The sequence below is a fragment of the Xiphias gladius genome, chromosome 10 (assembly GCF_016859285.1).
Source record: "Xiphias gladius isolate SHS-SW01 ecotype Sanya breed wild chromosome 10, ASM1685928v1, whole genome shotgun sequence".
Taxonomy (NCBI): domain Eukaryota; kingdom Metazoa; phylum Chordata; class Actinopteri; order Istiophoriformes; family Xiphiidae; genus Xiphias; species Xiphias gladius.
The window spans coordinates 6,548,798-6,572,481 of NC_053409.1; the positions used below are offsets into that span (position 1 = coordinate 6,548,798).

Consider the following 23,684-nt stretch of genomic DNA (forward strand, 5'->3'; position numbering starts at 1 on the left):
TAATAATGAATACTGTGAGCTGGTTTCTGTTTGGATTTCAATGGCTTTTGATCAGCAAGAGTTTCTCATATCTTATTTTTCCCAAGTATCTTCTGTCCAACTCGAGGTTTGCCATTGCAGTGACTTATGACAGAGTATGTAATGCAGCTCATGCAAGTTGAAAGAGAAGAGCTTAATAGAAGCGTCTTTAAGTTTCACCACATGTCTCATTGTACATTAATGATAGTGCACATAAGTATTAAGATTTATGCAAACATATTTGACATTTCTTGCAACAAAAAGAAACAAGCGAGAATGAACTCAAGTTTTCTCGGTGTACCAGCTAGAGGCAACCAAAGGCAAGTTCTACTTTTAGAGACAAAACTGCCTTCATTTATCCATGTCATTTCTTAGGCTAGAACTTATTCAGCATTTGTGAAAATTAAAAACTCAACCCTAAATATTAACAGTATGTCTACAAGTCTTTTTTTCGTAGGCTATTAAGTTGATATTCAACCATGTTAAACTGTGAAATCTGCAGTAATTATGATTCTTTGTGTGTGACCTGAAAACAGCAAAGTAAGATGTGATGTGATTTATTAAAAGGGATAATTCATATTTCAGATAGGCTAGAAAGGCTTTTTTCAAAGGTTTTTTCTGTTTTTTCTAAACTCAAGGTGCCATACACCGAAGACTGATATGGCTGAACCCTTTTCCAGAGAGAATAGTTTGCGTGCTAGCCCCACGTGTTCTTTATTGAACCCCAACTGTCTAACATTAAAAACATTTACTGTACTATGTTACTAATCATATAGTCAGCTGTAAAAAACAATCAGTGTCAGTGCTTGTTGTTGAATATAACATTATTTTTATTTTTTTTAAATCGTGGTTATTTTAGTGTTACTTCTGAACATTAGCTATAATGAGACACAATGACACTGACAACAATTTAACGCTATGTAATTTTTAGGACATTCATGGCAAATTAAGACTTCTATGAGCATTTTGCTGTATATATCCAAATGTCATTCAAATTGTAGACAATTCAATTCACTGCAACTCTCAATTTACTTTGGAGATAAGTTGATGTTTTGGAGAAATTAAGTTGAATAACATGTAATAATACAGGCATGTGATTGAAATGCAATCCAAACTAAACAGATTAAACTCAACACTGCTAAATTAAGAGTTCAGTGAAGACTTGACAGTTCAACTGTCAAATCATTAATTTTAACGACTGACCTGGAGCAAAGCTGGTCTTTCCATAAAATTGGACTACACCAGTTCTCTGGCCTACCACCAGCACCCTTTCCCCAAGGCGCACCTCAGGGCCCTCACAAGCAGAGCTACTAGCTGAGGGGGTTCGGCTTCGAAGACCTGGGAAAGATGAACAAAGAGTGTTTCACTACTGTGATAATTACCGCCCTCAATTTGATTCCATTAGATCTTTATAATCATGGAAAAATCCTGAAGTGACAGGAATCTTCATTAAGTCAGTGTTAAGATAATGCAGACCTGCAGCAGTAAGCACAGTGGTGCCAGAATAAGAAAGGAGGGCTGGTGAGGGCGTGGTCCTGGGGCTCAGGGAAACACGCTCCCTTCTCTGCCTGGCAGGAAGGCGTTGCCTTGGCAGTGGACGAGGTCGGACACCTGGCCCATGCCGAGAGTCCAGTGAAGAGGACGAAGAGGAGAGAGAGCGAGAGAGAACCCCTGTGGTGAAAATGACAGTGGAATGAGTGACAGGATACACAGGTACAGGAAATTAACGAAAGAAACTTTCAAAACAAATGACTGAAACACAACACAACACACTGTCAAAAGTTTATATTAATAAAATCTATTCATGTGCAGACAGCCACTTTACCAGCTACTATACTAAACATCAATCAAAAAAGGTGCAGAAAGTGTTGCATCTGTGCTCCAGTAACACACTGGATGTGCATGTTGTCCATTCTGCTGTCTAATGTCACACGGCACAAACTGTTTGCGCTCCCTCTTAATACTGAACCCACCATCCATCCATTCAGGCTTACATCAGGGACTTTTGAAATCCCATTGAAATAATGAAGCCAATCTCATCCCAACATGAGGGATGAGATGGAGGAAGGGGATGCCCAATTTCACTCTTTAAAAGCCATTTGGATGCAGGACCTCATTAAGCTTTTAACTTTCACAGACCTTCACAGGCCATAAGTTCATTAACTGCCCAACTCCTAAGGGCTAGTTGATTAAATCTGTACCAAAATGTTTAAAGAAGAAAAGATTCAGCTACACACAAATTGAAGCACAAGCAGTGATGGGCAGAAAACTTCTCAACGTTGGCCAAAATTTGTTTTCAATAGTAAGTTTTAGGTAATGGGTCGTAAGAGTGGACGGCAATGCACAGAGATAATAGTTGAAGCTGTCATTACTGTTTGAGCTGATCAATCCATCATTGCCTTAACTGATCACTGGCTTGGTGTGGTTTTGCTTCATGCACAAGGAACATTACTTGAAGCATACTGTATATTCAGATTGAGGAAAAAATCTGGAATTCAGATTATGCTCAGTATTCACTTGCTGCTGAAACACATTCTGTTTCCATCTAAATGTAGATGGGAACTCTAATTTACCATCTAAATTATGGTGCAATTGCAATTTATTTATAATGAAAGTTACACAATGGTATATCAAATTATTATATAGAGTAAAATAGAGTACTTTTTTGTTTGAAAGGGCATTTATGTTCCCGTTGAACTACCCACAGATGGATTAAGGTGCTGGATTCAAGTATTAAGGTGGACCAATTATCAGAGACAGGTGGTGATTAGGAGTGCTTGGAACTAGGATTTGAACAATTTTCCCAGTTTTTAGGAGAGATTATCTAAAATAGTGCAAACTCTCTAACACACTACATTCTCTGATACACAGTGCATTGAAGCACACTCAGCTGTAACTGCAGTACCTGTCTTTGTCACTGAGGCGTCTCCTTTTGTGCCCTGATTGGGACCAGGTGTACTTTTTTGATTATCAATGGGTTTTTTGACAGATGGAGATAAACCTTTCCACACACACAAACACACAGACAAAAGAAACACAGTGACTTGTTTTGGTTTTTTTTTAAAAACACAATATTCAATATTCATCTTAGTCAGGTAGAAGATTGCATAAATAATGCATTATCACAGTTCTGTAATGTCTGTACAATTTGAAAGTCACTTTGAAACCTCGAATTGTACTAAGATTGTGTAGTTTGACAAGTGAAATTAGCTTAACTAGGAAACTTATAAATCTGTCTGTATAATTTCTATTGTTGTCATGCTGTATCTGTTGAAGGACTGCTCAAGCATTCCGATGATCAAAAAAAACACTGCACACACTGCACTGCACTGGATGTATAATCTAAGTGTAAATATTATGAATGTAGGTGGAGTTTTTTTGCATGTAAATTAGCCATCCAAAGCAAAAAAAAAAACTTACCTAATGTGAATTCAATATGTGAAAATACAGTTTAAATAGTTCATCAAGTTTGGAGAAACTAAAGAGAATTACAAATGAGGAAAACTAAGAAAACAAACAGTGTAGCACTCCAAGAGTGCCAGAATTAAAACCAGAGACAAAAAAGCTGCACTGAAAAGATAAAACAAGAACAGGAGAGTGAAGAAGTGAAAATAAAGGACAGCATGACATTGTTGAGTAGCCATGAAACAAGAATTACTGAAAAGCATTTTTTCTTGATTGAACTAGTACTGTCTCTTTACTCCAACACACAATAAAAACACTTAAATATGCTGAGACAAGCAGTTACAACCACACAAAAGCCCCAATGACGGTAAATTAAAACTAAAAAAAAAAAAAAAAAAAAAAAACTTCAAAAGAAATCTTGGTACAAACTCAAATAACACACTATGAGAAATAACATTTCTTGCAGAAGTAAACGTAATTATGTTCTTTAACTAGTTTATAGCAACAAAACTTAACAAATTCAAGTTTAATATATTATTTGTTGACTTGACTTTAAAAGGCTTTTATCAGTTGGAATATTGTAGATTTAATTCAACTCTTTAATTGGCAATAAAATCAACATCCATGTACCTAAAAAGATTTAAGTAACAGTTAATCATTTCTAATGAGGATTCAATTCATACATATATCTGCCTAATAAACAGTCTCATATCACATTCAACTCATTAATATGTCACCTTATTTTAAACTTTATATTGCACTTTGAAAAGGCATTAGGAAAATCTCAAATCAGCTTGGTATTTATTGATTGCCATTTCAGTTCACATTTAGAGGCAGCTGAGAAACGTTCCCCTCAGAGGCAGAGTTGTCTTTCCTTTGAACTCCAAAGAGGAGACAACATTCCAACTCTGAATACCAAACATTTCTTGTCACTTGACCTTTAGCTTGCAGGGACCTCCTGGCTCTATCTATCCCCTCCACATACTGACGTTCACTTCAAGTGACAGACTGCAGTACAGACTGAGGCTTTATGAATCAAGCAGTGTTGCTTTGTGAGCGTTGTCTACGTTACCTATGCCCTTTGAGGCCTGAGCTACAGTTGACACACTCTAATAGGGTCCAGCCTGGCATTCTGTTGTGTCTGTCTCTCCTTGTTAGCGAGATGAGACAGTCCAACAATGACCCATCCATCTACAGATACACAGGAGTGAACTGTCCACACTGCCACTGCCAATTCTAGGGGATGCTAAAACACAGGTGGCTCTGAGAGTTTGGGCTGTAAATATCTGACAAAGGCCCTGAAAAAAGTATTTAGTCATAAAGTAGACTGGTTCCTGGATTGTCAGGAGGTGCCTACACACACGACCTCGCATGCAGTGCATGCCACACATACACACTCATACACACCTTGTGATTAATGGCTGCCAGGCTATTTAGCCTGTCTATGCCCTAGTTATTAAACCCTGCTTAATTGGCCTATCAATCACAAAATTCCATAGGCCACTATGAGATGGCTTCAAAACCTTTGAATACTACATCACCGCTATACAGCTATAAACCCTAGAGGGCGCAAGAACCACAAAAACCTACCAAGCCAAGGTTTCTAAAATGTTCTGATGAGACTGGACTATATTATAAGAGGACATTAATCGGGAGTTGAGGATGTGGGCATCCAAGGACTGTCAGAGCAAGGTCTTGTAAGCAGTCTAATTCAGGCATTGTCCTTTGGCACTGGTTCAAAATCCACTTTTCTAAGCATTCGGAGAAGATTAATATGAAAGCCCAGTTGCAATAAATCCTGCCATGCAATGTCGTGGCTCATACAGGCTAGGAAAGTTAAGAAAGCCTCTTTTTGGCACCAAACAGGCAATCAGCTGGAGTCGTGACTCAGCTGATGGCCTCTCAGAGTGTCATCTGGAAACTGTGGCTTGATTCAGTCCCTCTAAAATCCCACTGTGTCGTCAGCCTTAAAACTGTCAGCACACATTCATATTGGTATCTAGAATGAGTGTGCTCCCACAACAGCCACTATTAATACAGCATTTTTATTTATTACGTCAAACACAAGTCAAAAGATGTACTAGACTTTTTTGATAGTCCATGAATGTTTGACTTGCTTTTTTTTTGCCAGATTAATAGTATCGGAGACAACAGCTATAGCAAAGCACTTTTAAAATTTTGTTGCTTCCTGATGTACTTACTATAATACTGTTATGATTACCCCAAAGAGATGAAGACATATTATTCCTGTATATTTAACTGACTAATTGAAAGATGCAGACAACTAACGCATTGCCTAGGTTTTCATGCATATTAGTGAACATCAGTGTTGTCACTGTATGTCCCCTCCTCTAAATTATTAGTCAATATGTGCAGACAATGACATCTCTCTTCTTTGTCTTTTAAAACAAAAGCCACCTTGACTTGGTGAAGTAATCCAGCGGCTACTGATACTAACCTGAACTCATGTGTTTTCACAAGCAGGGATCAATTGGATGCCAAAAACACACAAAAACTCAAACTCAAAACTTAAAAGTAAAGAGTACAATTTAAACTAGGAGATATTCAGATGATTGGATTGCAATTTTTGAGATTCTCCAAAAAATTGTTTTCATGTATTGCTTTTGGGGGAGTTTGTCTCCCCCTGGACCTTCCATACTTCAAACTGTGAAGTATATTCCACTGACAATGCATACAGTGCAAGTGGATAATGTTAGTACCCCTACTTTGGAAAATTAAACAGTATAAGATTATGACATTATTTATATAGTAGAGGGAGAGGGGGAGTCTATAATCACCAGAATACCACACAGAATGTGGACACTGTTGTAATCGAGTCCAGCTCCCCATTCTTCACTGGAAATCCACTTTCCAGTGAAGAATGGGGGGCTATTACTACCAACCCTTTTTCCCTCATTTTCAGCACATCATTCCCCTAAAGTAATGAGAAGATGAACAAGCACAAGTCACTGTTTCTATTGATGCTAGTACTCTAAGCTTATGTCCCACAGCCATTCAAGTGAGTGCACTTGAATTATTTCTTTAACAAACTGGCAGTATTAGGAAGCCATTTATGGGAATAGCAGCACTCAAAAATGTCTGGTTTGTATGAAGTTGTCACAGTTCTTTTGATTTTTTATTATATGATTTGTGGTCTCAAAAAATGTATCCATGTATTCCTCCAGGGGGACTGTGACATGAGGAAACACTTGTGAAATCTTTTTCACCTGTTTTCATAAAAGTTCACACATTTCTTTGCCCCAGGGCCCAACAGGCTACTTAGTCTCACTGCCTTTGTAATTCATGTTATAACTTGATCATTTAATGTCTTTTTTCATTTAAAGTAATATGTGCCAGAACTCCTTAGGCAAACTCATTCTTACAAGAGCTCATTCTCAATAAAGTTATTGCAATTCTTGTGTGATGTATCAGATGTACCCTTTTTACACCTTGACAGATTACCAAACATGTCAAAGGCAGATCACAGTGTTATGACTTATTTGCCACATGTTCTTTACCTGTGTTTATCTTGGAGGTGATGCGGGACAAGTCAATGCGACGAGGGGGGCGTATGGGTGTAGACGTCTTTGTGGTACTGGTTTTATGTCTTTCTAGAGGTTTGCTTATCTTGGAAAGGGGAGCAAATATTCCTGTCAAAAAAAAAAAAAAAAAACCATAAGAAAAAGATTTAAAATTTAACAACTGTGTGTGTGTGTGTGTGTGAGATTCAAAATATACTGTACAGCATTATGATAAGACAAGATAAATAACAGCAGCAAAATATATATTAGACATGCTAATTAGAATATTGAACATTAAATTCACTGACAACTAGAAAAAGGAGAAATCTAATTTTGTGGGGTTACATATTATACCACTGAAAATCTGACTGGACCAATGAAGTCGTATAGTCAATAATGGTAGAAGTAACTGATGGATCCGGAGGGTGAACCAATGTGTTTGATCTTTAAGTGCTTCTGGGCTGTGGCATTACCTACCATGTTTGATTCGACAGGTGAAATACTGCACCCCTGCTACTGAGCCATCGTTCTTCCCCTCTGGTTTGTCGAGCTCCACTCCAGCCCAGAGGCCTCCAGAGAACTCAGTGCTGCCACAGAATCGTAGCGTTCCAACCTGTGCATACACAAATATGTACAAAGTCAAAACAAATATAAACACAGTGTGCAACATATATCAACACAAAATCAACACATGCAGCAAAAGAACTGGTCAGTGCACTGAGCAGTGTGTGAAGTCATATCTTCATTAGAAATGCTACACATCATGTCAAAGGCAGAACACCTGTCAGAAACTCAACATCTTGATGTTTCTATGTTCACTAAGGCAGCAGATGAGAAAAACAAAGGGAAAACAGAGATCAACCCAGACTGTGCCAGAAAGTGCATTGTAGATAAGACGTTTGATTGGCCAATCTCTACAAGTGGGCATACTGCAATTCTGTTCTTCGTGTAGCACGAAAATCTATTAATGGCTCATTCTTTCAGAGGAAATTAGTATTTTCTTATCATCTACAGTACATGTCTCTGTCTCTTTATCTACTGTACAGCTGCATGTTTGTGCAGTTGGGTTGGCCATACGGAATGGAAACTTCTCAAACTACAGCCACATGCAACAAAAAAATTCCCAGGGTGTATGAGGATTTTAAGGGCAACAATTACATGGCAAGAATGGGGAATACTGATCGTGGCCAGTGGTTTTTCAGTTGAACAGCTGATATTTCTGTTATCAATGAAGCAATCTCGGAACAAAAGCTGATGGTGTATTTTGCATTATGACAGTAAAGATGTCTGGGATAAGCATTTATCCTGGGTCTATGTTAAGCTCCTGATGGCTTACAAGTTAGTAAGTTTGCCTAGACTAAGATAAGCGCCAAATCACAACAAAACTTATCTCAGGGCATTTCTTCCAAGATGTGTGCAGAGAACTGCTGTGCAAGTCTTAGCAATGTGGCTAATGCAAAACTAATGGCAAGTAACAGGCCCCCTCTACCACTATGCACTAACACCAGCCGCATCATTTGTGTATTAAGGGTTCTCCCTCTAACCGCACTGACTGCCACTGATTTGTCTGCAAGCTACATGCACAGCACTAGCATGGTAAATCTTAAAAGCCTTAAGGCCAGTGTTTACCTTGACAGAGGTGAAGCAAATTCAGACAAGCATCCCTGACTCAGGGAAGACTCCCTTGGTAAGTTTTTTTCAGGTTCTTTCAAAACTCACACTTCCTTAAAAGCATAAGAATGTTAAAATGTTGGATAAAACCAACCATTTTACCATGTTAGCTTAACTTGCCTTAAATTCAATAAAGTTGTACAATTTAATAGGGTCCCATTAAAATTCAGTAAACGTAATAAACCTCCTGATCTAATAAGAGTCATTTGTCAGGATATCTGTCATAAAATTGGAGTTATTTTACAAGAATTACAAATGGGGTTTTTTTCATGCCATGGGGATCCAATAAATAAATAAATAAATAAATAAACTGTGTTGCACAATACCACTGCACTGTAAGTGTAACAGATTTGTTTTTGTGAGCTTGTGGCAACAACAGCACATTCACAAAATGACGCAGAGATTACCAAGATTTGAACTTAGGGCTCAGAAATCATGTAATGCAATATAAACTACGAGTTCAATGTGCATCTGAGCAAGTATTTGTGATGCTGAAGCACCAATGACTGCCACAGAGGAGTCTGGTGATTTCGTAACGGTACAACAGTGGATGTCTCTTTCACCTGCTTTGTTGAATCACTAGATAGATTCAGGGTGGACTGGGCCCATTCTATCAGACCAATGACTAAAAGAACACATCAGTCATTGGAGAAAGGCTGGTGTGGCAAAATGTAAACACAAAGTACAGAGAGAAAGCACACATCTCTGGGGTTTTCATTGAATTTTGGAGCAGGGGCACTACTGAGTAGCAAATTATCAAATTTGAACTATGCCATGAACATAGTCAAAAAACTGTGAATTTCTTTGACCTATTGGGCGAAATCTCCACCACTTTCAAAGCCTGCTTCATGTCAAAAGGTTTACATTTGGTTTACACCACCACACTGATGTTGGGTGGTTAGGTCGGACAGTCATACTAAAGTTTTTCTTTGCATTACGAGAAAGAACTGGGGAAAATAAAAATAAATAAATCAGCTGTTGGATGAATTTCTGCCTAAACTAATAAATAAAGGCTTGTTTAATGTACTGAAAAGAAAATTACTTTAATGGAAAAAAACACTAACCAGCAGCAAAAGCTAAAAAAGCACCTCTGTGTTCAGGCCCAAAAAAACATGTAGACCAGCTACAATATTTCATGCAGCCAAAAGAGTAAATTGCATGCTTCAAAGTACATTTTTAAAACATAAATGTAATTACACAGTGACAGGTCAAGAAAAGAATAAATGCTTATAATTACAGCGCTGTATGTGAATACATACCACATCACTTTGTCTACACTTGATAAAAATTCATTTTCTAACACGAGCTCATTACACACTTTCAGTGCTACACATAATCAACCAACATAGCTTAGTTCACACTGCCAAACTGTGCATAACATGGATTGCGTGAGATTCGGTGAATAGATAAGTCTAAGAGAAGAGGATGACCTACAGGCAAATAGGAGGAGTATGAGTATTTTAAAACTCCTAATATTTTCATCAGACATTTAACAGGATCACAATTAGAGTTGGATGAACTTGAACATGTTCAGATAAATGCTGATGATACGCCAGACTGAACTGTTAAACATAACACCCTGAATGCTAGAAGGATGCCCAAACCGTGTTGCCTAGCAAATGGAAACTTTTTTTTTTCCCCCCATCAAGGGCTGAAAAAAAAAAATTGTAGAAAAATTTACAAAAGCGTCTTCTCTCAGGTTAAAAGGATGTGATGTGGCTATAGGCATTAGGCTGATGGTGTCACACTCCCATTTGAACATTATGCTGGGCACTCTTATTTTTTGCGGGCTGAGGTTAGTAGGTGAAGGTAAAATACAGTATATAATTTCAATCAATAATCCCATGAAAAAATTTCACTCTATTCTCTTCTAATTCTGAAAAAGGCAGGAATTCAACACTAACCATTTAATGCACTTAAGCAAATAAAAAGCTGTTCAGTGCCAAGTAAATATATTTGTGGTGTTTGTACATTATTGAGTCTGGTCTCTCTGTTTTAACGTCTTTTTAGAGATAACCAGAGAAAACAATTTTAATGTAAGCATTCAGATAACTCAGGTTCAGTCCCCAGCAAGGGTTCCTCCAGCTTGGCCAGGTGCTCCATCAAATACAACTGACTGTGTTTGTAGGATGGGCAACTGGCGAGGGATCATGCTCTTGTCATTGCACTAGTGAGTCATACTATGTGATCTGGCTCCTGTACAGAGAGGGCTGGACTGAAATAGCTCACACTTTACACCTGCCTTGGGAAAATTTACGGTGGCAAAACAGACAACAAAAAAAAGAAAACAACAAGGTAGGAAATTAACTCTGAATGGGTCAAATCTAGCCCTTTCTACTTGATTTTGTTGATGGGTAACATGATTTTTCTGGTTGTGTTTAACAGGTGACTGTTCCAAATGTAAGAACAAAAAATGTTCATTATTAACAGAAAGACTTACTGTGGTGAAGAAAAAGCTGAAAAAAATCCATAATGAAGAGGAAACATCTATTCTTGTTTATTAGATATGTTTTTCCAGTGTTCCTGCCAAATACACGTTACTATGAAATACCCATTTTATTGTAGAGTTGTTCCATTATTTGAACATTAAACAACAACAAATATAGGATTCACTGACTAACCTTAATTTGCTCATGTAGGTATGTCCAGTACAGCGATCATCTAATGCCTTAAATATATTTGTTATTCTTGTAAATTTATCATAAAAAGGTAAATAAAACTAAAATGTAAGTTTAATTTTAAAATTGTGATATTGTGTTACTAATTTAAACAGAACCGCTTCCAATTTTGAAATTTCAAAACCTGCTCAAATCATTGTAATAAAAAAGTACACACATTACTGGATTTATTGTCTGTGCTGTTTCAAATTTAATGGAAACAAAGCAGCTTCAGTGGTACAGGATAACTGTTTTGAAAATTGTCAGCTAATTTTGAAAAAAAAATAAAAGTCAAGGACAAAAACCAAACTGATAGAAAATATGAAGCATAAATAAATGTAGTTATTACAATAATAAGAACTGTGATGGAGGCATTCGAGCTAGCCAAATGTATTTACTGGTATGTCAGCTTATTGTTTCATTAGTGACTTAGAGTGGTTTACAATATAAGAAAAAGTAACAGAAAAACTGAGCATGTTGTCAGTTGTAGTTTTAAAGGCTAACCCATTTGAGTTAGAAATTAGTTAGACATGTTAGTGACTACAGCTTTAGTTAAATGCAGCTCTCACTCTCTGCTATTAGGAGACAGTTTATTTCACAGTTTCTCCCTCAAAATGAAGAAATGTTCACTTGAATGTTGTTCATTTGAATTCAGCTAATTATTAGGTTCTTAATTATAGTGTTGGGAAACTTCCCTCTATTGTACCGCTTTTCCTCTATTGTACCACTATGAGATACATCTGATGAAAAAGGTGGATATTTCAGGCAAAGTAAGTATTAATGAAGATACTTTTCTTTGCTCCTTCCCTTTGATAATGACCTACCACACACCTTCTGTCCAGCTATCACCACACGGTCACCTAAACGGATTCCCATGGTGGCGAGCTGTATCCTGGCCTTATCAGAGAGAACAGGAGGGGACTTTGCTTGCAGAGTGAGGGGCAAAGGGGAAGTGGGTCTGGGTAAAGCCTGTCTCAGCAAAGTTCGGAGTTCTTTGGCCACGGTGGCTGCATCTGCCATCTCCAAGGGCATGTCGAGGGGGTCAGGCACCACGTCTGCTGGGCACTGTCCTTTTTCATTCTGTGGGAGGTTACAAGGAAAAAACACAAAAGAGTGATGATAAACTGATGAGTTTGAAGTAACAAAAAAAAAAAAAAGAAAAATGTATTTGCTAGCCAAGTAAGTAATAAAAATTATCAATATGGATAAATACCAAATGCAATATCAGCCTCAATGAAAAAAGACTATTGGGACATCAAAAAGTAAAACTTGGATTTTTACAATTACCAAAAAGTTCACTGTTTTCCTTTACAAGGGTTTTCGCTTGACGGAATCTTTAATCTTAGCTCTGCTCTTGGAACAAAATCTCCATCAGTGTTTTTCAAACCAGCTGATCAGCATGCACACAACATGGAAGTTTAGTCAAGTGGCTTAAAGAAAATACAGTCAGCGAGAGTTGAGACAGTCAGCAAGCTCAAGTGTCTGCAAAGGTAGGAGGACACAGCTGTCGAGGTGTTACAGATGAGGGGAGCTCATTCAGCACTATTGTGCTGAAGTAATTGGGGCACACTCATGTTTGCCATCCCCTCCAGCAACAATATGAGTAGTCTTTGATAAACATCAAGAAGCAGTTTAAATTTCATTGCCAAGAACTGTTGTTCACATGTTATAACACTGAGCTAATGTACTTGCCACTTAATGTACGACAGTGTCTTGATAGAATGTGTTTGTGCTGGTGTGCATTTCTGCATTTCTGCGCAGTCTTGTGAGACAGTGGACCGTATTTTCGTGGTGGGGAACACACAAATATAGCTCAATACACATATATTATTTCGCAATTTCAGACTTTTCTTTCTATGAGTGCTGTAGGCTCCCTTGCTTCCTCTGTATTTATGATCCTCAGTGGCATCATCTGTCCAGTCAGAACATCCACTTCTCAACTTCAGTAGTTCCTTGTCCGTTCCCGAAGCAGCCAAACTTGAAAGATCAACTTCTCCATTAGTGTAGGCTGTCTTGTGACAGTTGGCTTCTTCTTCTTCTAGGCTTCTTCCAATAGAGCAGGGCTTCATGATCTCACTATCACATCAAACTGCTTAATGACAAAATTAATTAATGATTGCATTCTTTTATATACTTCTTGGTATGTTGCAATCCAATTTGCAACATCTGCCCAAACCTGTTTCAGATGGGATTAGCCCAGCTCTAGTCTTGCTTTATTGTATTCTCATACTACTAGTTGGTGATGTCACAAATTAGTTTAGAAATGTTTGAAACTACAAATAATAGATGTGTATTGAGCTAAAGAATTAAGATTAATATTTTGTCCAGACACACGGAACAAGATGCACCATCTAGCATCATCTAGTATGCAACAAACCGTTAGAAGCTGTAACTTGTAAATTTCCTGAGCCCAATGAAAAACAGGCTCAATAGGTATCACACAGAGATAGAAAATCTCAAAGTCAACATAGTACAAATATCTACCTATGAAATAAAACCACTGAATGTAATATTACAGCCAGTGAAAAGTACGAAAAATTTGCTATTTTCAAAAGAATTATTAAATGGAGAAGGAGTAATATAAAATCTTTGAATTTTTTTTACATATCTGTAATGAATACTAGTATTTCCCCATATAAAGGTTTCAGGGAAATTGAAATAATCCTTTTTGGGAAAATATACACTCAAAATATCTTAAAAAGTGGGTTTTTCAGCTCCGAAGCAATTTAGCAAGATTTGTGGCACTCAATTTTTTTATGCAGCACCAAAGAACTTCTAGATGTAATAAAACTATATCAATACTACACAGAATCGAAATTTGGTTGCAAGAACGTGAAAACTAGTGGATATATTCATTTTTGAAAATGAAGGATTCTTCATTTGGGAAAAAAATAAATAAATTGATTACTGTAAAACATTCAGCAACAACTATTTTCAGCAATACATTTTGCAAATTATCTTTAGGGTTTCTTGAATGTTGAGTACAAATTTCAACCCAATCCAGTGAAAAATAATTGACTGGTGAAGCTTACAAAGAATCGCAGAAATGGTGAAATTTAACTCCAAGGGCCAAACTTCAAAAATGTATTACTAGAAAAGTATTTGGAATAGAAGTATAGGATTTTGCAAGGTCCTATGAATTTAACAGAAGTTTTCACATCAATTTTTTCAAGAAAATCCGTGAATTGAGCTGAAATAAGTTCTGAATTCTGTGTGAGTTGGCATGGGATGACCCTTATGGAATCAAGAAAGAGCTACTAGTAAGGGAAACTATCCAATCACTGATGACTGACTGACAGTTTTTTGTTTAAACTTATCATTATGAAGCAAATGTATTTTGCACAATGTAGTGGCTATAGAATGAGACTGTGAAGATATCACAGGTTTATCATTTTTATTCACTTTTGGTGATGCTCTGTAGAAGTTTCAAGGTCTCTCCCAGGGGCCTCAGACAGATGTTTTATGAGTCCGGGGGGGCTACCTATGGAGCAGCTTGCTGCCTACCATAAATGGAAATAAGCCAAGTTGCTGTGTCTGAGCTTCAATTTATGGCCAGAGCATGGGCCACGTGTGAACATAATATATGTTTCTATCTTATTGGTGGATGCGTTTGGGTTGAAGTAAAGATAACCAATTGGGACTAAGTTCTTTGTCTCAAGAAACACTATAAAAGATGATTGTAAGACTCTTTCTATTGAAAGAGACTCTTTCTTGTGATAAGGTTTGCTCCTATATTGTAACTTACAAGATATTTCACTTAAACGCTGTTTTGTGTGTTTAATTTTGTTCAGAGTCTTTTGTAGAATATCATCCACAACAACACCATCCGTGTTTAGACTGGTTCCCTATAAGCCTCGCTTTCACTATGCAATTATGTCTGCCACCAAGTACAAGATCTTGTCGCAAAAATAAAGGTTAAATTTACAGCACAAAGAAATTGCGTCTGCAATTGTGCAACCAAAACAGAAGAAGATAGTGCTTTTGTTTTCCCCAGTAGCCATTGGTAGCTTTCCCTAGGTAGCAGAGATGGTGGACAGTGGAACAGCCAGAGTGACCGTGGAAACTCTACCCAGTAAAAGTAAAAGGGCCCCCTTGTTGGAGGAGGCAAAGAAGAGGAAGAGGGAGAGTGACAGAAACCGAGGTAGAAAAAGTTAACCTTGCACGGACATTCAGTCAATAGAGAGCTCCGGGACTTGAGAGGGTTCAAAACCGACATTCGGTCAGCATTATTTTTATTAGATCAGTAAATAACAAAACCTGCCTACTTATTTATACAACCGGGTGTTGTACTCTGCTTTCTCTTATTTGCAAAGTGGTGTCAATCATTTCGTGTCCTGTATTGCTGGTAGCTGCTAGGCTCTGAGAAAAATGGAAAGCAATCCAGTTTATGCAACAGCGGCGCCAACAGTAATATACCACTTGGAAATTCTGGGGGGGGGTTGTCTATCACCACTTTAAAGTGAGTTAAACCAATAGATTAAAACAAAGTTAGAACATCTCATTAGTTCTCAGCAACTAAAACTTCAGAGACTAAAACTTATACAGAGAGGGGTTTCTGTTATTTAGCTTACCTTCACTGATATAGAGTGCATTCAGAAAGTATTCAGACCACTTTTTTTCACATTTTATTATGTTGCAGCCTTTGCAAAAATTAAAAAACATTTTTACCCCTCATCATTATATGTAATACCCAATAATGACAAAGGGAAAACTGAATTTCAGAAATTTAATTAAAAAATTCAATCACATCGACATAAGTATTTAGACCGTTTGCTATGACACTTGGAATTTAGCTCAGGTGCCTCCCATTTCTCTTTTTCATCTTTGAGATGTTTCTAAACCTTGAAAATTCAATCAAGGTGTAGAAAAAATTAACTTAAACAATTTTAGCATAAGGCTGAAACATAACACTGTGGAAAAAGTAAAAGGGTCTGAAGAATTTATTGCAGGACTGTACTATTAGCCTGCATTAGTTTTAGCTAGTTGTACCTGCCAACTGAGTGTATATCCGTCAAATGTCCTGGGGATGGTTTCATTCTACCCAACAAAAATCATACACATACCAAACAGACTTGCACTAGTGGCTCACTTCAAATCTGAAACCGGAACAATCAAGGTCAGCAATACACCACAGCAACTTGCTACTGATGGAAGGTATGATGAGTTGCCATAGCTATTAATCAGGAGGATATGTAGTAAGAGAAGTATGGAAGGTCAGCAACAGTTTTATTTTTCCATCCTTATAAAACTTTCCACTTGCTTCCAATGTTGCGAATCTTGCGATTTTAAACTGAATTTCTTGGCTCTGGTATCATGCCTTATATTCCACTTCCAGCCACCTCCGCCATTTTTTAAATGCAAATGACACTGTTTGTTAGGTAGAGCATTCAAGTGCATCACAGCTCAATGTACAGTTATGGCATATAGTGCTGACAATATAGTGATGCAATACACACTATTTTTTTCAGAAAAACTGCTCTTTCATTTTCCAGGCAACATAAAGTTAATATTGCTTTGCTTTGTGTGTACAGTGCATTTTGTACTGTACTGTACCCTTGAGTAATAATTAAATGAGTATACTCAATGTTATGACTGATACACCTTGTATAGCTCATCTAAAATGTGTTGAATCACAGGAAGAGGACTACTAGGAAGGAAAAAAGAACACGCAATATCAGAAATTGTAGAAACAGATGCTACATATATCTTGAGCAAACTGTCTCTGACCCATAAAACCTCTAAATAAAAGGTTATCAACCAATGTTTACATGCTCTCCAAGCTTTGAATTCACACACTAAAGAATAAAGAGCCTCTGCATTCACTTTTGAGCAAGGGAATTACTTGATTTTGGTGCGTAGTGCTTTGGTGACCTCAAGTGGAAAAATTAGTGCATACAAGAACAAGCTCCATATCTGTTCAAAGAGTTAATGAATCTATAAAAAAAAAAATGTTTAATTTAAGGATGATAACAGCACATTGAGACATGCAAATTCTAGTATGAATAAAAACATCCAACAGAACGTTTGGGTATAACAGATCAGGGCTATTCAGCTAACTCCCCAACCAAAGCTTCAAATGACTACAACGGAGAGGCACAAGGAAGACAGACTGAGCACTGAGAAATGTTCAAGTGGTAGATATATTCAAAAAATGTCTGGAAAATCGAACGACTCCCTTCTTAGGTGTTATCTCCCAGCTGAGTCAGAAAATTCCAAACAGGAAATGAGCACAAAAAAAAAAATGAATAAGAGCAACTAAAAGAATACAATCTTAACCTTTTCTTAACCTTTTCTTTTCAAAGGTTTCCATCAAATTGCTGTATCTGTAATGCAGAAAATAATGGAACTAGGATCACATGACATAAGAAAGGCTTTGTACGGAGCCCCCCTAGGGTCAGCTGAGAAAAAAGAGATATCTGTAAATCTGTACTCTCAAGTTTACAAATCCGTGCACACGGATTTGCAAATGACTTCTTTCTTCAGAGAACAAGGAATGGAGCATTTCAACAGCGACCGCATCTGCCAAGTAAGTCCAATGTATCTAAATTGGGGTAGATTTAATGCTATATTGTGTTTTACATTGGACGTTTCACAGTTTTCACTGTTAATGTTGTATTTATCATTCCTTGTTTTGTAAAAGAAAGAAGTTGTTTGCAAATCTGTACACACAGTGTATGAATCTGTGGGAACAGATTGCAAAACCATAGGCAGAGACTGCAAAGCTGTGATTACGAATCCAAGAGCATGGTTTATAAACTGTGCTCACAGATTCGTAAAGCAAGAGTACATATTTACACATGGCCCTTTTTTTTCCCCCTCAGCTGACCCTAGGGGGGCTCCGTAGCTTTGTAAATATGATGGTGGGAAAATTGTGGGAGTGAATTTTCTATTTTCATTGAACTTTTGACTGATGACATCGATGAGTAAATACAGGGGCAGAAGCAGTATCAACAACACCTACAATCTAATGAAATATAATAAAATAACTGTGAAACAATCAACTTTTGCAAAGTTTATACTGTTTAGTTTTTGTTAAGACTGTGTCAGAGAGATACAGGTTCAATAATTTGGTAGTTTTTCATTTTTAGGACCACAGTTTGTGGCAGTGTTGTATTTGACTGCATTATATAAGGTGATTTGGTAGTGCTGAAATTATTACCCAATTAAGCTATTTATTTTAAACTATTTTGACAAAGCCATTCACTTATCAAATGTGAGAATTTAGTGCTTTCTGTAATTCTTATCTTAGATGATGTCATCTTAAGCTCTGGAAAATTGTGATTGACAGTTTTACTGTTTTCTAACAGTAAACTATAAACTAAATAATTCGTCAAATTAATTTTAAAAAAATGGAAATTATCGATAATACAAATAATCATTAGCAGCCTGAGGTCTCAGTGCTTAGTGCTAGGTCATTCATAGATATAGGAAAGGGACAGACAAAAATATTGAAAAGTTTATATGACAAAAGAAGAAATAATCAATTTGTTAGACGGCACTGTGTCACACAAGTGATAAATAAAGCAAAGCAAACTGAATATATTTTACTGAAATAAATATACTGAATATATACTGAAAATACTGATAGTGCTGTTCAAAAAAAAAAACAATTTTATTTTCATATTTGAGAAAGCTGGAATTAAAAACCTGGTGTTATCTAGTGTGATTGTGTGTAATTTTTTCTCTGATATTTTGCTAACTCTTTTTTTTAAGTTAAGAACATGCCTATGTGCAGCAAAGATAGCTGAACCTTTCATACAAGTTAAATGAACCCACACTGCAGCAGCACTGCAGGCTTGTAATGTAAAACATTCAGGGAAAAGGCTCTCTCATCGCGCAATAAATTGTTGTAGGTATGGGCAAAATTTTTTTAGGTTTGTCAGTATCTCTGTTGATTATAATGACTGACTGACTAACTGTAGTCTGTAACTAAGTGAGAACATGGGATTAAATTTAATAACTTTTTGGATGGTTTAATGAAAGGATTCAATTTGTCAAACTGCATGACATCTACAATGCCTGCTGATGTGGGAGAACAATGGCACTTACCCTGAAAGCAGGGTTGGCTCCCAGCTCCAAGAGACATTTGACAGCTGATGTGCACAGGTTGGACGCAGCAATGTGCAGGGCGGTGCCAAAATCAAAGTCACTGCAGGTGGCATCTACCTCTACAAAAAAAGGAAAGGAGTTTTTAGGAAAGACTCGTATTATACAGTTAGTGATGTGTCTTGTATCATTTTCTGACAGCTGCCTCAACTTAAGACACTGAGATTAACCATTATTGACCATCATGTACACTCTTTCACCACAAATAACTATAGAGGAAGAAGCTGCCCTCTTTGTTTAATTATTGCTACATTACCATGTGCGTGCAACACCAGCTCCATAGCACTTTGTGTTTGAACAGATTACTGAGAAAACAGCCGTAAAGTATAACTTGCCAGGATTGATAATGGGTGCTAGGAGGTTTAAGGCCCTCCATAATAGCATAATTGTTGGGCTTTTAAAGACTGAAATCTGAAACTTTACTACAATACTCGTTCAAAACTTAGTCAGCTCTAAACGCATTCTCTGTATTTATGGCACAGAAGTAGTAAAATCTAAAGTGTGCACTTGCTGCAAAAGTATATTTAAGATTTCAGTTTTCATAGTCAATAACCACAACCAGTAATCACTGGCATATAACCACAAGGGAAACATTTGACCTTACTAAGAACACCTGTTACATTGTTATAAAAGGCAGGATTCTGATTTTTTTTTAAAAATGCAAAATCGTAGTAAAATAAATGTTTCTGATATCATGAATTATGACATTATTTACGCAAATACTGTAAATGGACTGTCATTCATAAATATGTATACTATTTAAATAAAACTGGCTTGAACGCAAACTTGGTGCATCGCACCATCCAAAACATAAATCTATGTGCTTCAACAAATATATCTAAAAAGCTTTGTATTTTGTGCAGCAATTTGTCCATACTTAATGTAATGATAAGAAAAGCCTCCACACACTATCTGTGCATATTTATTTACTGAGGCAAGCTTTTGGTCAGGGACTCTCTTTGATACAGACTGCAGTGTAAAATGCTTTTCCTATTATTCTTAGTTCCATTTTAGCTCCAGCGCCATTAACAAGGTTTCATCTGCTGACTAATAATTTATATTAACTGAACTCCATTCTGGTGTGAAATGAGTGATTATCAAAAGGAATGTAATCCATCTGCAGTAATATCCTACCGCCACTATCCAAGTCTATCCACATTGCAACAGTATTATCTGCACACGGCGAGCTACAGTTAGATCCATAAGTATTTCGACAGTGACACAATTTACATAATTTTACCTCTGTACATCACAACAATGGATTTGAAACGAAGTCATCAAGATGTGATTGAGGTGTAGACTTTCAGCTTTTTTTCAAGGGGTTTCACAAAAATATTGCATTAACCGTTTAAGAATTACATCCATTTTTATACATGGTCCCTCATTTTAAGAGGCTCAAAAATAATAGGACAAACCGACATAATTATAAATATAAGGATTATTTTTAATACCTGGATGAAAATCCTTTGCAGTCAATGACTGCCTGAGGTTTGAAACCAATGAACATCACTAAATGCAGAGTTTCATCCCTTGAGATGCTTTGCCAGGCCTTTACTGCAGCCAACTTCAGTTGCCACTTGTTTGTGGGTCTTTCTGCCCTCCCTTTTGTCTACTGTAAATGAAAAGCATGCTCAGTCGGGTACCGGTCAGGTGACTGATTTGGCCATTGAAAAATATTCCATTTCTTTGCCTTGAGAAGCTCTTGGGTTGCTTCGGCAGTATGTCTTGGGTCATTATCCATCTGTACTATGAAGCAATGTCCCATCGGTTTTGCAGCATTTGGCTGAATATGAGCAGATAGTACAGCCCTATACACTTCAGAATTCATCCTGCTACCTCTATCAGCAGTCACATCATCAGTTAATACCAGTGACCCAGTTCCACTGGCAGCCGTACATGACCATGCCATGGCATTGCTTACACCATGTTTGACAGATGATGTGATGTGCTGTGGAACCTCATTAGCCGTTTTGTTTCCTTCTCCATACTCTTCTCCTCCCTTCATTCTGGCACAAGTTGATTTTGATTTCATCTGTCCAGAGAATCTTGTTCCAGAACTGGGCACCTTGTTGTAAACCTCCTGTATTTACATTCATGAAGGCATCTCTTGATTGTAGACTTTGACAATGATATGTCAACCTCCTCCACAGTGTTCATGACCTGGCTAGATGTTGTGAGGGTTCTGTCTTCGCCAAGGAAAGAATTCTGTGATCATCCACTTTAGTTGTCTTCCATGGTCTTCCAGGCCTTATATTGTTGTTTAACTCACCAGTGCATTCCTTCTTTTTGCAATTTGTACCAAATTGTTGATTTGGCCACTGCTAACGTTACTGCCATCTGTCTGATTGATTTGAATTGTTTTTTTCAGCGTAATTATGGCTTCCTTCATTTGCATCGACACCTCTTTGGACCGCATATTGAGAATTCCCATAAACAGCTAACAAATGCAAATTCAACACTTGGAATCAACTCCAGACCTTTTATCTGCTTAATTTGTCATGAAATAATGAGGAAACAGGTCACACTTTGTCCAATTACTTTTGAGGGACTATGTATAAAAATGGCTGTAATTCCTAAACCTTTAATGGGATATTTTTTTGTTAAACTCTTTGAATTAAAGCTGATAGTCTACACTTCCATTACATCTTGATGGCTTCAAATCTATTGTGGTTGTGCAAAGAGGCAAAATTACAAAAATTGCGTCACTGTCCAAATACTTATGGACCTAACTGTATATCAAGAGGTGGGGGTGGACAATTTAGAAAAACCTTACCGCACAATGCAAAAGCACCACAAACTACAGCCACCTACTACGGTTAGCAAAATAAAGTCAGGCTTAATCGCAGGGTGTTGTATTGGATTGTATTAAATGTAGATTTTAAATGTAGCTACTGTGGTTGCACCTAATAAACTGGCAACTCAGTATGTTCACTGCAGGAAAAAGATAAATTACTAAGGTCTTAATCCTCAAAGCAGTTGGTTTAGAAAACCGAAAAGTCCGCCCTGTACTGACTGCTTCGGCGGTCTGCCCCCCGTCTCCTCTGACTGGAGCTCTGCTCTTACCTCCAGGCTGGGAGGCATGCAACACCACTCGGATAAGCTGGGGCACGTCAAAGTAGGCAGCGTAGTGCAGGGCCCTCATGTTAGTCCAGCGTGAACGAAGGTTAGGATCAGCACCCAGGCCAAGGAGCTGTTGAGCAAAGCTGGCTGCCGTGTCTGCATCACCTGGGAAACAGAGGAGGAATACAATTATGTATGTTTGGGGAGAGGTGCTGTGGGTGTTGTATTAACAGACAGTATGCCAGCTCTAGGGACTGTGTTTAACAAGTAATACTGATGAATAACAGTGTTTACTGAGTCATAAAGGATTATGTTCAGTTCTGAGAGTAGCAACAGAAACTAACAGACAAGCAAAACAGTAGATGTGTGTATACTTTTACAGCCCACTTGAGATTGTTAATTCAACACCCCTGTCAATGCTAACCGATGCCCGGGGCCCCAGCTTTGCAGCAGTAGTGCAGGAGGCTCATATCCGTCAGTCCATCTCGATCATTCACACCGCAGCCTCTCTTTAGGATCTGTGCAAAGACAAGATATGTAGTGTGCCACTAAGGACCTGGTGTCACTGTGCAGAAATATTACACAATGTGCTATAAAGTGAAGCTCAGGGACACTGATCTGATGAATGAGAAGTAAGCTGGACCTCTCATAACTCTACTCATCTTTAAACTTGGACCAGAATTGTTGCGCAATCTGACACTGAAACAAGGCATTTATTTCTCAAGGGTAGCAGTTATTAAGTGAGAGAAAATAATCGGCTGCTTTTACCCTTGACATGAGTGCTTCTCTGCACAATTTACTGCATTGCAGCTACTTTGTGTAACTCTGGCTGGAGGTGGTTTGGCAGTGGGTTGGCAGGGCTTCCCCCAGCAACCAAAATACAGAGTTGAGGATGGCCTCACCTCATTGCCAATAAGGTCGATGTTCCTCTGAACCTGGGGCACCCACTGCCTGAGGACAGCGAAGAGCTCTGGTATTGTGGTGCTGGGATCCAGAAGAACATCCCGGCACTGCAGCTCACTGGGGTCAAAGAAGGAGAACTCTGGAGGTGGTAGGGGGCACACAAACAAAAGACAGGTATATTCACTGTAATGTAACTCATCTTGGTTAGTGGAACTGGCATCCAAACCTTTATGTTCCTTTTCTGCAACAGACTGCTCAATCGATTCAGTCTCAGGCTCAGGACTTTTGCTTTTTCGTTCCGTCAGGATCATCTGTATTTCAGCTGACATGATTATTACTGCTT

General features: G+C 37.8%; 1 protein-coding gene across 15 annotated transcripts in view; it reads right to left on the reverse strand.

Annotated features, from left to right (window-relative positions):
• The window catches only part of LOC120795145 (CAP-Gly domain-containing linker protein 4-like), a 38,094-nt gene that overhangs the window by 10,256 nt on the left and 4,154 nt on the right, over positions 1-23,684 (reverse strand). For 12 of the 15 annotated variants that reach the window (XM_040136746.1, XM_040136747.1, XM_040136743.1 and 9 more), the window contains 10 exons: positions 23,341-23,480; positions 22,863-22,956; positions 22,442-22,603; positions 19,322-19,440; positions 12,104-12,352; positions 7,422-7,557; positions 6,942-7,073; positions 2,924-3,019; positions 1,495-1,689; positions 1,222-1,356 (listed from right to left, as the gene is read on the reverse strand). In XM_040136746.1, coding sequence (XP_039992680.1) covers positions 1,222-1,356; positions 1,495-1,689; positions 2,924-3,019; positions 6,942-7,073; positions 7,422-7,557; positions 12,104-12,352; positions 19,322-19,440; positions 22,442-22,603; positions 22,863-22,956; positions 23,341-23,480 — 1,458 coding nt within the window. The remainder of the gene's footprint in view (positions 1-1,221; positions 1,357-1,494; positions 1,690-2,923; positions 3,020-6,941; positions 7,074-7,421; positions 7,558-12,103; positions 12,353-19,321; positions 19,441-22,441; positions 22,604-22,862; positions 22,957-23,340; positions 23,481-23,684) is intronic. The other 3 variants (XM_040136745.1, XM_040136748.1, XM_040136737.1) reach the window with 1 other exon arrangement.